Here is a 16,728-nt window from a genome sequence, read left to right as displayed (position 1 = left end):
GCGTGTCAACAGTGGTTTCGGTGTTTTCCACTGAATGTGCACATGGAAGCGTGGCGGAAACATACACGATTAAGAATTAAAAATTGCTCTCTCACATCAGGGAACTGGGACATGGTAGACTGTCTCCAAACATTTCAAAAGGCGACTAATTCCTTCACAAATATCCATCAGTACATAACCTATTGATTCATGGACTTACTCAAGATTGCACTTCATCTCATTTGAACCGGCCATTAAAAGATGGAGACAACCCACAGCTTAAAATCACCAGTTGAGGAGCGTGCATAATGCTTGTTTAAATATGCGTATTCTGTAAACAGGACCTGGGCAACAGGGTTCCCTATTGGTTTCACTGTTGCAGGCTTAGCAGTTTGATTCAACTATACGTGGTAATGTTTGCTGAAGATTGATTGGCCGATACGAAATGACACACAACACGTAAGTGAGATAAACGGTGTTGTTCTAAGCAACTGGGTGTGAATACGATAGAAATAAAAACTCATGTGGCTGACACCCAAAAAATTCAAACCCCTCCTGAACTGTAAACAGTAATTATGATCCATGCCTGCACATATATATGAGACCAGTGTTCTTCAGACAGCATCAGCATACTCGTCATGGCAACAGCCAGGATGCTTGTTGAGTGGGCCTTACCGTGGCTCATCCTTTACATCGGACTCTCTGTGGGGACCGCAGAGGACTACACTGGATATCATCACTATAGATTTGTATCAGAGACTGAAGTACAGGCTACCATTTCCTATGTCCAACACACACCAGTGTTGCCTCGCTCTGACCACCAGTTCTGCAGTACTTGGGGAAATTATCATTTGAAAACCTTTGACGGGGGGTTTTTGCACCTTCCCTCCAATTGCACCTTCACATTTGTTCGTCATTGTAAGGGAAGCTATGAGGATTTTAACATTGCCATCCAGCGGCAGGAGACACCCGGGCTCCCTGTTGTCAAGGCCTCTGTGAAACTGGAGGGGTTGAGCGTGGAGTTATCCCAAAACGCCATCAGCGTTGATAACAAGCGGTGAGTCTGAGTTTTGACCAGGGATGTTACCTGATAAAGTGGCTAAAAAGAAGGTAAACGTCTGACTGCTTCTTTACTTCCTCTAGGGTGACGCTGCCATTCAGCCAGGATGGTGTTTCTATTGAAAAAATCCTCTCGCATGTGCACGTCAAAGCAAAGCTGGGCTTGGTGGTCATATGGGACGAAAAGGACTCCCTCTGGGTATGTAATCTCATCACATCATAGTTCCTATAATGTCGTCATTATGCTTTGAGTATAAAACAGAAGTGCTGCTTTTGATTCCTCTGTTTGATTTTAGTGATTGTTGGAGATATGTGGAAACATTTTAAAATCATCGTCTTAACCTGCTGATTTCAGTCCTGATCATAGAAAACAAAAGCATGATTGGGGGGATAAACCTTGAGGATAATGTTCAAATTTCTGGATTCTGTTTACAGCAAGGTCTTAATGCAATTTCTTTTTTTTAAAAAACTTTCAATTGATTTTAAAGGTCGAGCTGGATTCAAAATTCAGAAATCAAACTTGCGGCCTGTGTGGTGATTTCAACGGGATTAATGACGAGTTCCGCCACTCTGGTGAGTACAAAGAGAAGCCAAATCAACGGTGCACGACATTAAAATCTAAAATAATCCTCTCTTCTGCCCTCCATGACAGGAATGCTTATAAGTCCTGAGTTTTATGGAGAGACCCGGAAAGTCAGTGATGATGATCAAAAATGCACAGAAATCCGCTTCCCATCCACTGAAAATTGTGAAAATCAGGTGCGTAACCCCTTCCCCCTTGTTCACCTAGTTTTCACGTGCCACTGCTGCCACCTTGAACCTTATCTTAAATGGTGATCTGCAGAAAAGCCTCTGTAAGAACATATTGTTGGGAGCCGCCATCCTCGACTGTCAGAAACTGGTTGACCTCGATCCCTTCGTGGACATCTGTACTAAAGACATGTGCAGCAGCACCAACACCACATACCTCCTGCCCGTGTGTTCCACCATATCGGAGTACTCCCATCAGTGCGCTCATGCGGGCGGGAAGCCGGGGGCCTGGAGGACCCCCGAGTTCTGTGGTAAACAAAGCAGCCGCATCTTTTCACTGTGTTTATTTCGTAACCACTGCTTCTGACCGCTGGGTTGTGTTTGGTGCGGAACAGCAAAAAAGTGCCCCTTCAACATGCAGTACAACGAGTGCGGCACCTCGTGCCCGGAGACCTGCAGCCACCCCCAGAGCAGCCAGACGTGCACTACCCACTGTGTGGACGGCTGCTTCTGTCCAGCTGGTAAATTCTGCCGCTTTCATCTCCTCCACCCTGCGTCATTCAAGTCTTGAGTTGAAGTACGACCACCTCCCTGCAGGGACGGTGTTCGATGACGTCGGGCGCAGGGGCTGTGTTCCCAGGAGCGAATGTCCGTGCTCACACAATGGAAGGCTGTACAGTCAGGGAGAATCGTTCTCAAGGACGTGTAAAAACTGGTATAGCCTTTGTTGTCAGTGCCGAGCTTGGCTGTGCATTTAAGATGCTTTGATGCGGTGAAGTGACTGGACTGTTTTGACAGCACCTGTGCCAAGGGGAAGTGGAGCTGCCTGGAGCTGAAGTGTCCGGGAATCTGCTCCATACTCGGAGGCTCCCACATCTCCACCTTCGATGACAAGACCTATACGTTCCACGGAGCCTGCACATACGTCCTGTCCAAAGTGAGGAGCTCTAACATCAGATTATAAACCTTATGAAGAAATAACAACTGATCTCATCTTTATCTCCGTGGTTTTAGAAACTCGACACGCAGGTCAGCGTCCTGGGAACCCTGGTCAAATGTGAACAGGCCGAAGTCCCAACGTGCCTGACTGCCGTCACTCTGCTGCTGTCTAAAGACAGGGTAAAGGGTCTACTTTGTGGTGGGGCTTGAATAAACTGCAACTCCTCATGTAATCACCAGATCATGCTCCTTTTTAGGTAATTGTGATCAAGTCCAACGGACAGGTTTTATTCAACAAGCAGAGCTCTGCGCTGCCTCTAATCCTCGGTGGGTCACTTCCCTATGAAGTCATGAGAGGACTGAAATCTGGAGACTGGAGGCATCTTGTTTAGGTTTAAAGTGTTTCCTCTCTTCCTGCAGATGACGCCATGGTTTTCACGCCGTCCACATTCTTCATCGTGGTCCACACTAACTATGGGATAGATCTGGAGGTTCAGATCACACCTGTAATGCAGCTGTACATTAAAGCCTGCGACTCCAATAAAGGGACTCTCAGAGGTAGGATTTCCTTTTTTAATTGTTTGTGTTCCAATGGATAATGTGGTGAATATTGCAGCCACTGCGAATCTCCTTCTTCGTCCAGGGCTTTGCGGAGATTTCAACGATGTGGAATCCGACGACTTCAGAGCCACGAGCGGGCTGATCGAGGGGACCGCGTCCATCTTCGCCAGCACGTGGAAGATGGATTCAAGCTGTGTAGATGTGACTATCACAGTGGATCCCTGCACCATGAGCATGAATAAGGGTCAGTCACAGGCTCAAAGTCAAATATCATCCTTCTCTTTTCACACCCTAACTCAGACGTTTGTCTTGTCTGCCTGTTTCTGCAGCGGAATACGCCACACACTGGTGCTCCTTGCTGTCCGACCCAAAGGGGCATTTTGCCAAGTGTCACCGTGATGTAAACCCAGAAGACTATAAAAAAGTAAGCAATCACCTTGTTTTATCTGCTCTTATGCAGCCATTTTACAAATACACGGCCCACCTGCAGACCTACTGATCCTCTCTTCCAGAGATTCAAGGGTCGTGACCTTGGGATTACATTACCCCACAGGCCTCTGACTCAGCAGTGTCACTATCACTGTTGCCATCTTAAATACTTGTTAAAAAAAAGCCATTTAAGGTAGCAAGTTTGTTCATTTCCATTGCTCAGCCGTTGTTGTGAAGCAGTCCCGCAGTCCCGCAGTCCCAGGGAAACTCCAGTTAAACTTTTAACAATGCATTGTGTTTGAACTGGTCACTGACATTGCGACTGCCCCCCACCCCCCCCCCCCCCCTCCACAGGCCTGTATTTATGATACCTGTGCCTGCAAAAACAGTGAAGAATGCATGTGTGCGGCCTTATCCTCCTATGTCCACGCGTGTGCTGCTGAAGGGATCCTGCTGCCAGGATGGAGAGACCTTGCATGCAGTAAGAAGCCCAGACCATCAGATCAAACCTCTCTTGTGTCTTGTATCTCTACATGTATGTTCAAATTCTAACTTGTCTCCTTTTTTTTTCCTTTTCAAAAGAGAAATACACAAACAACTGCCCGTCCAATTTTGTCTATAGTTACAAAATGACCAACTGTGGACGCACATGCCAGTCCCTCAGTCAGACAGACCCAACATGTGCAGTCGCCTTCACACCCGTCGACGGCTGTGGATGCGCTCAAGGGACCTACCTCAGTGAGAAGGGAGAGTGTGTGCCAGCCTCGGAGTGTCCTTGTTACACCGGAGACGTTGTCGTTCTCCCAAAGCGATTCGCCCAAATCCATGGAAAAACCTGGTGAGGATTCCTTTGTTCTTTTTATTATTATTATTATTATTATTATATTATTATTATTATTATTATTATTATTATTATTATTATTATTATTATTCATTGGGGAATGTGATGGCCATCTGGAAGGCTGAAGGCTAAAGAGGATCAATGTCAGGGTAACTTATTTGTGATATTATTTACAACATTAACAGGGAAGCCTTCATTTCAAGTTTTAACTTTTGTTAGCTGCACAAATGCTGTGTAGCTTTGATCACCACCAACTTTTCTTATTTCTCTCATCTATTGATGCCTTTTAATAAGCATTATCATTCTGGGATGGCTATTAGATTTACTTTTGTGGGTATTTGCTCAAGCTGATACTGTAGAGTTCTTCACAGGTTCTTTCCATTTGCAGTTTGTTTTCTTTATTTGTTGCCTGAGAGTGAGAGTGAAGGCGTGGCAGGACCCAAAATGAAGGGTGTGACAGCTTGTTTGCATTGGCGTCCTTTCAGTGGACTTGAAAACAATAACATGTCTTAGTGAAGTCTACATTAGCTGTTGATCTCTACTTTTTGGCTGCCACCCACCATTCAAATGCTAACAGAGAGCTAATGCATCCGTCTTCTGAGGCTTCTTACTGTAATTCACTTCCATTCACTGCAGCATCTTTTTAGCAGCTGTGGTAAATTTCTTCTGGTGATAGATGAGATGTGCTGATGAAAAAGCAATCTTCGTAGACACCGACTTGGTTTTAAGAGATGTTTATTGGAGAGAAAAGTCAGGTATCAATCGGACGCTGCAGCTTGTCCGAGGGAGGTTTCGTGGTCCCGATGGTGAAGGTCTCCGAAGTGCTTTGTTCGGTAGAACCTTATATATGGTCAAGGAAACACATTCCTTTCTTGTGACCCCTGCACTCCTTCACAACACCAAATCACAAGCACAGGAAAAACATAGGTGACAGGACACAGATGGATCATGTTGATATGGTGCCAGGATGGCTGAAGAAGATAAGGTCTCTAAAGCTAAGATCCTCAGAGGTCAAAAGTCAGGATCTGCTAGGGATCAATACACATTCTTCAGACACTACACAGCTTTTACATGATGTCTGCACTACGCATATTTTGTTGGCATTGACGCTCTCACCATTTTGTGAATTTCAGCCTCTGTCACAGTGGGAAGCTCACATGCAATGGACCTCTCACAAATAAATGTGCGTATAACCAATCTGAGGCACAATTTGGATGATTTGAGCGTCACCCTGGTAACATGCTGTTCTTTTCACCAGCGTGCACCGATCCCATGGTTTTCTTGGACTGCTCAAAGGTCGACCCGGGAACCCCAGGAGCACAGTGTCAAAAGAGCTGCCAGATGCGGGACATTGACTGTGTATGATGGCTGACTGCTGGCAATGAGTTACTGGATACTCGGATACTGTTGCTTAAGGATGACATGTTTCTGTTGTGATGGTGTCCAGGTCACCCCCTGTGTCTCAGGCTGCGTGTGCCCCACTGGTCTGCTGTCAGATGGCAGAGGAGGCTGCGTTGAGGAGGACCAGTGTCCCTGCACATACAATGGAGACATTTTCAGCTCTGGACAGAACATTACTGTGAAGTGTAACACCTGGTGAGCATTTTCCCTTGATTAGGTGATGCTGCTTCAATTCCATTTGTTTGCGTTGTAGTTGTGGTAGTTATGGTAACAGGCCAAGGGATGCTTCAAGTCAATGAGAGTTCTCATAAGGAACAAGTTGCACAGACTCGTATCATTTTGATATTAAGCATGCAACGTGATGCAACATGTCCTAAATCAATTCATTCAACCCGCAGCACCTGCAAAAACAGCAAATGGATATGCACCGAGGATGACTGCGGCGGCACCTGCACCCTTTATGGAGAAGGACATTACATCACTTTTGATGAGAAGAAATTCTTCTTCAATGGAGGCTGCAGCTATGTGTTTGCTCAGGATCACTGTGGGGACGATGTGAACGGCACCTTTAAGATTGTCACCGAGGCCATTACATGTGGAACAACCGAGACCGTTTGTTCCACAGCCATAAAGCTCTACTTGGGGGTACGTCTGGCACTTACACATGCCGACATTTAAAACTGACATGATTTAATAGTTCTAGATTACAAATGATCTGATTTTCTTTGTTTCAGGGCAAAGAAATTGAGCTTGTAGATGAAAATATTAGAGTCATAACAGGCATAGGAGAAGAAATACCATATAAAGTCCATACTGTGGGTCTTTATCTCGTTATTGAGGCTAGCAATGGTCTTGTCCTCATGTGGAATAAGAAGACAACAGTCATGATCAAACTCAGCTACGAATTCAAGGTTTGGCAGATACATGGAAGAATATTATCAATGACTTCAGTATTTACAAAATGGATTTCATACTTTCCCAGGGAAAACTCTGCGGTCTTTGTGGGAATTTTGACGGGAACATCAAGAATGATTTCACCACCAGCAATGAGGAAACTGTGGTGGAAGCCATTGATTTTGTAAACAGCTGGAAACTGTCACCCACCTGCCCCGATGCAAAACCACCAAAAGATTCCTGCGGCCTTTACTCGCACAGACATGCATGGGCATTAAAACAATGCAGCATCCTCAAGAGTAAAGTCTTTGCCAGTTGCCACTCAAAGGTAGGGAAACTAACCTTAACCATGGTAGGTCATTGTGATCAGAAAACTAAAAAAATAAGACAATGAAACATGTTTGAAAAGGTGGAGCTGAGAAGCTTTTACGATGCCTGTGTGAGGGATGCATGTGCCTGCAATGCCGGTGGAGACTGTGAGTGTTTCTGCTCGACCGTAGCAGCTTATGCAGAGGCCTGTAAGGAGGCTGGAGCCTGCATAAGATGGAGGACCCCAAACATCTGCCGTGAGTGTTTCTAACCCCCCTCGTGCTTATTATCTTTCAGTTTTATGACACATATGTGACTTAAATGAAAACTCAACCCATTCTGGCATCATACTCATGTCTCCTCTTCTTTTTTTAGCCCTCTTCTGTGATTATTATAACTCTGATGGAGAGTGCGATTGGCATTATGAGCCCTGTGGAAAACCATGCATGAAAACCTGCAGGAATCCTTCAGGAGAGTGCTACAACAAAATTCCTGCTTTAGAAGGTGAAAAAAAGCCCACATGGACTTATTTGACCTTTAATGCTTAAACAGATGTCTCTGTGCCAATAACACTTAATGTTTTACTGCTTTAGGAAAACTTTAGGGTGAGAATCAAGACTATAAATTATATGATCATCTGGGAAAATTTAAAAAAAATGTGCACAGTTATATCCAGGATTTTTATGGGGTTTATGCCTCATATCCAAATCTCTGCCCTTTCCCATTTTCGTTTCAAGGTTGCTATCCAAGATGTCCAGCGGAACGGCCATTTTTGGAGGAAGCTACCATGAAGTGTGTGTCAGGGGACCAATGTGGTTGCTATGACACAAATGGAAAGTATTATAAAGACGGCGCCAATGTACCTACAGCGGAAAACTGTTACACCTGGTAGGACACACCGAATTTTACTGATGAAGCAAACATTGTTTCCAGGAACAGCATATTCTGGTTGAAACAACATGCCAACCAGGTGTGAGGTCAAGTTTGGCTGATCTACTAACGAGCATATTCCAAATGAAGAGTGAGATTTAATTCACAGTATTTGTTTTCCAACAACAATTTCCAATTTTAAGCATTCTTTGTTTTCCTCATTGTTTATCACAATTAATGGTAATTCAACTAGTCGTGCATGTCCACGTACAACAAAGCTGTTAAAGCTGCATCGATTTTCTGTACCTTAAACAAGAATAAGGCCTGCTGAGAATAAGATCTTATTCTCACTAAATACTTGCTAATGTGGCAATAGAGAGAACCAGGATATCAGAGCAATGCTGTTCATGTAAACAAGGTCATTCTGAGCTTTTACTGTCATCACTGTCAAGTGTCTTTTCTCTTAGCTGTCACAGAAGTGTTGACATATATAATAAAGTCCTGTTCCAGATTAAACACTATAGAAATCATGCCATTCTACTATATAAACAAAACTGAGTATCTTTAAATTGTAATTGATGCTTGAAGAGAATTTATTTTAGTTGTTGATTTGTGTAGGAAGTGTTTTTAACCTGAACAAATGTTTATTTATTGCTCTTTTCTTTCCATTTTAGTACTTGTTCTTCAACAAAGATTGAGTGTAAATACACCGTCGAAGGTGATATTTCTTTTCTTCTTGTCATCGCATCATATCCAGTGGACTGGAAAAATAGTGATGTTCTGCAAAGTCAGGCGATATTCATGTGAAATCTTTTGCAGCCTGCACTTGCTACTATAATGGAACGATATATAAGTATGGAGATATCATCTATGACACACACGATGGAGATGGAACATGCATAACTGCTGTGTGTGAGGAAAATGGGGAAATTGTACGACGGATTCAAGATTGCTCCACAACTACCCAAACACCCTTTACATTTACAACCGGTAAGATTGACAACAACACCACTGGCCTATAAATCATAACACAGACAGATGTTTAACGGGAGTTTAACTTTTTTTTTTTTTTTTAATCACAGAAACATCAACACCGACAATTACAGAGAAAACAACACCAGCAACAACACCAACTAGAATCACAGAAAGTTCCACAACTACAGCTACAGAAGGCTCACACACAAGTAAATCTACACAAGGACCCACACCAACTACAGTTACAGAAATATCAAAAACCACAGTCTCTGAAAAACCCACAACTCCAACTACGAAGAAACCCACAACAAGTAAATCTACAGAACAGCCCACGCCAACCACACCTACGGAAAAAACCACACCAACTACAGTTACAGAAATAACAAAAACCACACCGACACGGTATCCCTGCAACGTTGTTTGTGAGTGGTCAGCCTGGACGAATAATGACTACCCAGATGTAAATAATGTTGGAGATTTTGAGCTGATTGAAAACATTCCCGGTCTAGATCTCTGTAGACAGCCACTGGAAATTGAATGCAGAGCAAAAGCATTCCCAGATAAACCTTTGGATTATTTGGGGCAGAACGTAACATGTGATCCTAAAGTTGGACTGAAATGTTACAACAAAGATCAAGGTCCGCCTCGCATCTGCTATGACTATGAGATACGAGTCAAATGTTGCATTTGTGAGCCGAGAACAACCACAGAAACACTCACCTCAACCACAGTCACAGAGGCAACAACACCAACTACAATCACAGAAAGGTCCACAACTACAGCGACAGAAGGCTCCACAACAAGTAAATCTACACAAGGACCCACACCAACTACAACTACAGAAGGGCCCACATCAACTACAGCTACAGAAGGCTCCACAACAAGTAAATCTACACAAGGACCCACACCAACTACAGTTACAGAAATAACAAAATCCACAGTCTCTGAAAAACCCACAACTCCAACTACAGAAGGACCCACAACAAGTAATCTCCAGAACGGCCCACGCCAACCACACCTACGGAAAAACCCACACCAACTACAGTTACAGAAATAACAAAATCCACAGTCTCTGAAAAACCCACAACTCCAACTAAGAAGGACCCACAACAAGTAAATCTACAGAACGGCCCACGCCAACCACACCTACGGAAAAAACCACACCAACTACAGTTACACAGAAATAACAAAAACCACAGTCTCTGAAAAACCCACAACTCCAACTACAGAAGGACCCACAACAAGTAAATCTACAGAAGGGCCCACGCCAACCACACCTACGGAAAAAACCACACCAACTACAGTTACAGAAATAACAAAAACCACAGTCTCTGAAAAACCCACAACTCCAACTACAGAAGAACCCACAACAAGTAAATCTACAGAACAGCCCACGCCAACCACACCTACGGAAAAAACCACACCAACTACAGTTACAGAAATAACAAAAACCACACACGACACGGTATCCCTGCAACGTTGTTTGTGAGTGGTCAGCCTGGACGAATAATGACTACCCAGATGTAAATAATGTTGGAGATTTTGAGCCGATTGAAAACATTCCCGGTCTAGATCTCTGTAGACAGCCACTGGAAATTGAATGCAGAGCAAAAGCATTCCCAGATAAACCTTTGGATTATTTGGGGCAGAACGTAACATGTGATCCTAAAGTTGGACTGAAATGTTACAACAAAGATCAAGGTCCGCCTCCCATCTGCTATGACTATGAGATACGAGTCAAATGTTGCATTTGTGAGCCTAGAACAACCACAGAAACACTCACCTCAACCACAGTCACAGAGGCAACAACCAACTACAATCACAGAAAGGTCCACAACTACAGCGACAGAAGGCTCCACAACAAAAATCTACACAAGGACCCACACCAACTACAACTACACAAGGACCCACAACAACTACAGTTACAGAAATAACAAAAACCACAGTCTCTGAAAAACCCACAACTCCAACTACAGAAGGACCCACAACTAAATCTACAGAACGGCCCACGCCAACCACACCTACGGAAAAAACCACACCAACTACAGTTACAGAAATAACAAAAACCACAGTCTCTGAAAAACCACAACTCCAACTACAGAAGGACCCACAACAAGTAAATCTACAGAAGGCTCCACAACAAGTCATCTACACAAAACCCCACACACAACTACAGTTACAGAAATAACAAAAACCACAGTCTCTGAAAAACCCACAACTCCAACTACAGAAGAACCCACAACAAGTAAATCTACAGAACGGCCCACGCCAACCACACCTACGGAAAAAACCACACCAACTACAGTTACAGAAAAACAACAAAAACCACAGTCTCTGAAAAACCCACCCACCCCCCACCCCAACTACAACAGCATTCACAGAGGAACACAACTTCAAAAGAGACCTTAACTACCACAATTACGACATAACTACTAACTCTACAACCGCAATGAAGTTACTACAGGTGCGAAGCGTACAACAACAACACCAGGAACTGGGCAATTACCACCATCACAACAGAAAAAACATCATCGACTAAACTTACAGCAACTACAGTTACAGAAATATCAAAAACCACAGTCTCTGAAAAACCCACAACTCCAACTACAGAAGAACCCACAACAAGTAAATCTACAGAACAGCCCACGCCAACCACACCTACGGAAAAAACCACACCAACTACAGTTACAGAAATAACAAAAACCACACCGACACGGTATCCCTGCAACGTTGTTTGTGAGTGGTCAGCCTGGACGAATAATGACTACCCAGATGTAAATAATGTTGGAGATTTTGAGCTGATTGAAAACATTCCCGGTCTAGATCTCTGTAGACAGCCACTGGAAATTGAATGCAGAGCAAAAGCATTCCCAGATAAACCTTTGGATTATTTGGGGCAGAACGTAACATGTGATCCTAAAGTTGGACTGAAATGTTACAACAAAGATCAAGGTCCGCCTCCCATCTGCTATGACTATGAGATACGAGTCAAATGTTGCATTTGTGAGCCTAGAACAACCACAGAAACAATCGCCTCAACCACAGTCACAGAGGCAACAACACCAACTACAATCACAGAAAGTTCCACAACTACAGCTACAGAAGGCTCCACAACAAGTAAATCTACACAAGGACCCACACCAACTACAGTTACAGAAATTTCAAAATCCACAGTCTCTGAAAAACCCACAACTCCAACTACAGAAGGACCCACAACAAGTAAATCTACAGAACGGCCCACGCCAACCACACCTACGGAAAAAACCACACCAACTACAGTTACAGAAATAACAAAAACCACAGTCTCTGAAAAACCCACAACTCCAACTACAGAAGGACCCACAACAAGTAAATCTACAGAAGGCCCACGCCAACCACACCTACGGAAAAACCACACCAACTACAGTTACAGAAATAACAAAAAAACCACAGTCTCTGAAAAACCCACAACTCCAACTACAGAAGAACCCACACAAGTAAGTAAATCTACAGAACAACAAGCCCACGCCAACCACACCTACGGAAAAAAAACACACCAACTACAGTTACAGAAATAACAAAAAAACCACACCGACACGGTATCCCTGCAACGTTGTTTGTGAGTGGTCAGCCTGGACGAATAATGACTACCCAGATGTAAATAATGTTGGAGATTTTGAGCCGATTGAAAACATTCCCGGTCTAGATCTCTGTAGACAGCCACTGGAAATTGAATGCAGAGCAAAAGCATTCCCAGATAAACCTTTGGATTATTTGGGGCAGAACGTAACATGTGATCCTAAAGTTGGACTGAAATGTTACAACAAAGATCAAGGTCCGCCTCCCATCTGCTATGACTATGAGATACGAGTCAAATGTTGCATTTGTGAGCCTAGAACAACCACAGAAACACTCACCTCAACCACAGTCACAGAGGCAACAACACCAACTACAATCACAGAAAGTTCCACAACTACAGCTACAGAAGGCTCCACAACAAGTAAATCTACACAAGGACCCACACCAACTACAACTACAGAAGGGCCCACATCAACTACAGCTACAGAAGGCTCCACAACAAGTAAATCTACACAAGGACCCACAACAACTACAGTTACAGAAATAACAAAAACCACAGTCTCTGAAAAACCCACAACTCCAACTACAGAAGGACCCACAACAAGTAAATCTACAGAACGGCCCACGCCAACCACACCTACGGAAAAACCCACACCAACTACAGTTACAGAAATAACAAAATCCACAGTCTCTGAAAAACCCACAACTCCAACTACAGAAGGACCCACAACAAGTAAATCTACAGAACGGCCCCCACGCCAACCACACCTACGGAAAAACCCACACCAACTACAGTTACAGAAATAACAAAAACCACAGTCTCTGAAAAACCCACAACTCCAACTACAGAAGGACCCACAACAAGTAAATCTACAGAAGGCTCCACAACAAGTAAATCTACACAAGGACCCACAACAACTACAGTTACAGAAATAACAAAAACACAGTCTCTGAAAAACCCACAACTCCAACTACAGAAGAACCCACAACAAGTAAATCTACAGAACGGCCCACGCCAACCACACCTACGGAAAAACCCACACCAACTACAGTTACAGAAATAACAAAATCCACATTCTCTGAAAAACCCACAACTCCAACTACAGAAGGACCCACAACAAGTAAATCTACAGAAGGCTCCACAACAAGTAAATCTACACAAGGACCCACACCAACTACAGTTACAGAAATAACAAAAACCACAGTCTCTGAAAAACCCACCACCCCAACTACAGCATTCACAGAGGAAACAACAACTTCAAAAGAGACCTTAACTACCACAATTACGACAATAACTAAACAGTCTACAACCGCGAATGAAGTTACTACAGGTGCGAAGCGTACAACAACAACACCAGGAACTGGTGAGCAGATTACCATCACAACAGAAAAAACATCATCGACTAAACTTACAGCAACTACAGTTACAGAAATATCAAAAACCACAGTCTCTGAAAAACCCACAACTCCAACTACAGAAGGACCCACAACAAGTAAATCTACAGAAGGGCCCACGCCAACCACACCTACGGAAAAAACCACACCAACTACAGTTACAGAAATAACAAAAACCACAATCTCTGAAAAACCCACAACTCCAACTACAGAAGGACCCACAACAAGTAAATCTACAGAAGGGCCCACGCCAACCACACCTACGGAAAAAACCACACCAACTACAGTTACAGAAATAATAAAAACCACAATCTCTGAAAAACCCACAACCCCAACTACAGAAGGACCCATATCAACTACAGCTACAGAAGGCTCCACAACAAGTAAATCTACACAAGGACCCACACCAACTACAGTTACAGAAATAACAAAAACCACAGTCTCTGAAAAACCCACAACTCCAACTACAGAAGGACCCACAACAAGTAAATCTACAGAAGGCTCCACAACAAGTAAATCTACACAAGGACCCACACTAACTACAGTTACAGAAATAACAAAAACCACAGTCTCTGAAAAACCCACAACTCCAACTACAGAAGGACCCACAACAAGTAAGTCTACAGAAGGGCCCACGCCAACCACACCTACAGAAAAACCCACACCAACTACAGTTACAGAAATAACAAAATCCACATTCTCTGAAAAACCCACAACTCCAACTACAGAAGGACGCACAACAAGTAAATCTACAGAAGGCTCCACAACAAGTAAATCTACACAAAGACCCACACCAACTACAGTTACAGAAATAACAAAAACCACAGTCTCTGAAAAACCCACAACTCCAACTACAGAAGGACCCACAACAAGTAAATCTACAGAAGGGCCCACGCCAACCACACCTACGGAAAAACCCACACCAACTACAGTTACAGAAAAGACCATAAAAACAACCAGAATTACAGAGAAACCCACAACTACCTCAGGGGCTGTAACTACAGTTCCCACCACAACCAAAAACCCCACCACCACATCAAAAGGCACGACCACTCCTGAAGTAACTACTCCATTTTCAAGATCTTCTACTCCTGGAAGTACAACTTGTTTCTGCAAATACCAGGACCAAACATTCTCCCCAGGTAAGCTGTTCATCACTGATTATTAGGAGTTTATTAGGGTTTCCTTTCATCATTTAATGAGCAAAAGTTGCATTCCGACTTAACCAAGAATTTTATATTACTCATTTTTCTATATATCTTTATTTTTTTTAAATTCAGGGTCTTTTATGTACAACAAGACTGATGGAGCAGGCTGGTGTTTCACTGCATATTGCAACTTGACCTGCAATGTTGAGAAGCTTGCAAGACCATGTGAATCTACAACACCACCTCCTTCTACTACTGTCATCATCACTACAACAGGAAGTACTGCAGCAACAACCAGTGCACACACCACCCCCAAAGGTCGAGATTGTATATTTCTCACCCCACCTCGAAAGGTATTGGAATTTATCTTTACAACAAGTTGAGTCAGTAAAGATTGTCTGTATACTTGAAAATTGTGTGAGGTAAAAAAAGATATCCCCGCATTTTAGATTCTTGCCAAGATGTCACCATAACGTACACACTGTACCATTAATGGAAAAAAAAAATATATATATATGTCACTATTTTTTTATCACTTTTTAAGTGAACGTATGATTTTGTTCTTTCCAGCATGGTGAAACATGGTATTCCGATAACTGCACCAAAAACACTTGTGAAGATGGAAAAGTAACTACAGAGTCAATGTGTAAACAGGTTACGGTCCCAGTGTGTGAAAATCATGAACCACCAGTTAAGGTTTACGAAGAAAATGGGTGTTGTTTCCATTATGAATGCAGATGTAAGTTCAATATTGAAGCCTTGATTTTTAATTTCAGATTTCAGGACAGCAGCTGTGAGTGAGACCTTGCTGTCATGTTTGCAGGTGTTTGCAGTGGCTGGGGAGATCCTCATTATCTGACATTTGATGGGAAGTATTACAGCTTCCAGAAAAACTGTACATACGTCCTGGTCAAAGAGATTGTTTCTCGATACAATTTTTCAATTCTCATCGACAATGAGAACTGTGATGCTTCTGGAACCGTGACCTGCCCAAAGGCTTTGATCATCAATTACAAAAACTTCAAAATTGTTCTTGCAGCCGAGAGAAGCCCATCATTTAAAAATATGGTAGTTGTTGGATCACGGTTGAAAGTTTGCCTTGAATTCTGATTATAATATAAAGGAATGGTGAAAATTTACGCTCAGTGTTGTGTCTCTTTAGGTTATTGTCAATAACAAACAAGTGTTCCCGACATACTCTAATGATGACTTCAGCATAACAAGTACAGGAATTGAGTTGCATTTGAAAATCCCAGCAATCAACGCCATTGTGACATTTAAGGGGCTTATGTTCAGCGTGGAGTTGCCATTTACTCTTTTCCACAATAACACAGAGGGACAGTGTGGTAAGCTGCATTCCTTTATCACTATTACAGCCTTTAAACAGCAATATATTAAATGTAAATACCAATGCTTTTGCAAACCTGGCCCTTTTTTTTATAAACCTTTCCTTTCCAAAGGTGTCTGTGACAACAACAAGCAGAACGACTGTCGATTACCAAATGGCCAGATTCATCCCTCGTGTTCTGAGATGGCAAACAAATGGAAAGTAGAGGACAAGAATAAGCCATACTGTGAGAACCCCCCTCCTCCAACTCCATCTCCAGGGCCAACATCCAC

General features: G+C 43.1%; 1 protein-coding gene across 1 annotated transcript; it reads left to right on the top strand.

Annotated features, from left to right (window-relative positions):
- Nucleotides 1-558: 558 nt before the first annotated feature.
- LOC130536166 (mucin-5AC-like) lies at nucleotides 559-10,435 on the top strand. Its single transcript, XM_057051866.1, has 27 exons — nucleotides 559-1,036; nucleotides 1,123-1,237; nucleotides 1,527-1,611; nucleotides 1,691-1,797; nucleotides 1,883-2,099; nucleotides 2,184-2,309; nucleotides 2,386-2,503; nucleotides 2,587-2,725; nucleotides 2,803-2,907; nucleotides 2,985-3,054; nucleotides 3,148-3,285; nucleotides 3,371-3,532; nucleotides 3,618-3,712; nucleotides 4,072-4,198; nucleotides 4,300-4,555; nucleotides 5,692-5,741; nucleotides 5,817-5,917; nucleotides 6,006-6,154; nucleotides 6,358-6,604; nucleotides 6,694-6,870; nucleotides 6,942-7,181; nucleotides 7,263-7,419; nucleotides 7,538-7,666; nucleotides 7,900-8,050; nucleotides 8,707-8,750; nucleotides 8,852-9,022; nucleotides 9,115-10,435. The coding sequence occupies exons 1-27, from the start codon at nucleotides 618-620 to the stop codon at nucleotides 10,062-10,064; spliced, it is 4,845 nt and encodes a 1,614-aa protein (XP_056907846.1). The 5' UTR covers nucleotides 559-617; the 3' UTR covers nucleotides 10,065-10,435.
- The last annotated feature ends 6,293 nt before the right edge of the window (nucleotides 10,436-16,728 follow it).

Source organism: Takifugu flavidus, chromosome 13 (assembly GCF_003711565.1).
Source record: "Takifugu flavidus isolate HTHZ2018 chromosome 13, ASM371156v2, whole genome shotgun sequence".
In the NCBI taxonomy this organism is placed as follows: Eukaryota; Metazoa; Chordata; class Actinopteri; order Tetraodontiformes; family Tetraodontidae; genus Takifugu; species Takifugu flavidus.
The sequence above is the reverse complement of the archived record's forward strand: the minus strand, read 5'-3'. Positions and strand labels throughout refer to the sequence as shown.

Excerpts from the sequence above, each read along its gene's own strand:
- LOC130536166 (XM_057051866.1), top strand. The coding sequence starts at position 618 with ATGGCAACAGCCAGGATGCTTGTTGAGTGGGCCTTACCGTGGCTCATC. Across the intron at positions 1,037-1,122 it reads ATCAGCGTTGATAACAAGCG|GGTGACGCTGCCATTCAGCC; the intron begins GTGAGTCTGAGT and ends TACTTCCTCTAG. Across the intron at positions 2,504-2,586 it reads TCAAGGACGTGTAAAAACTG|CACCTGTGCCAAGGGGAAGT; the intron begins GTATAGCCTTTG and ends CTGTTTTGACAG.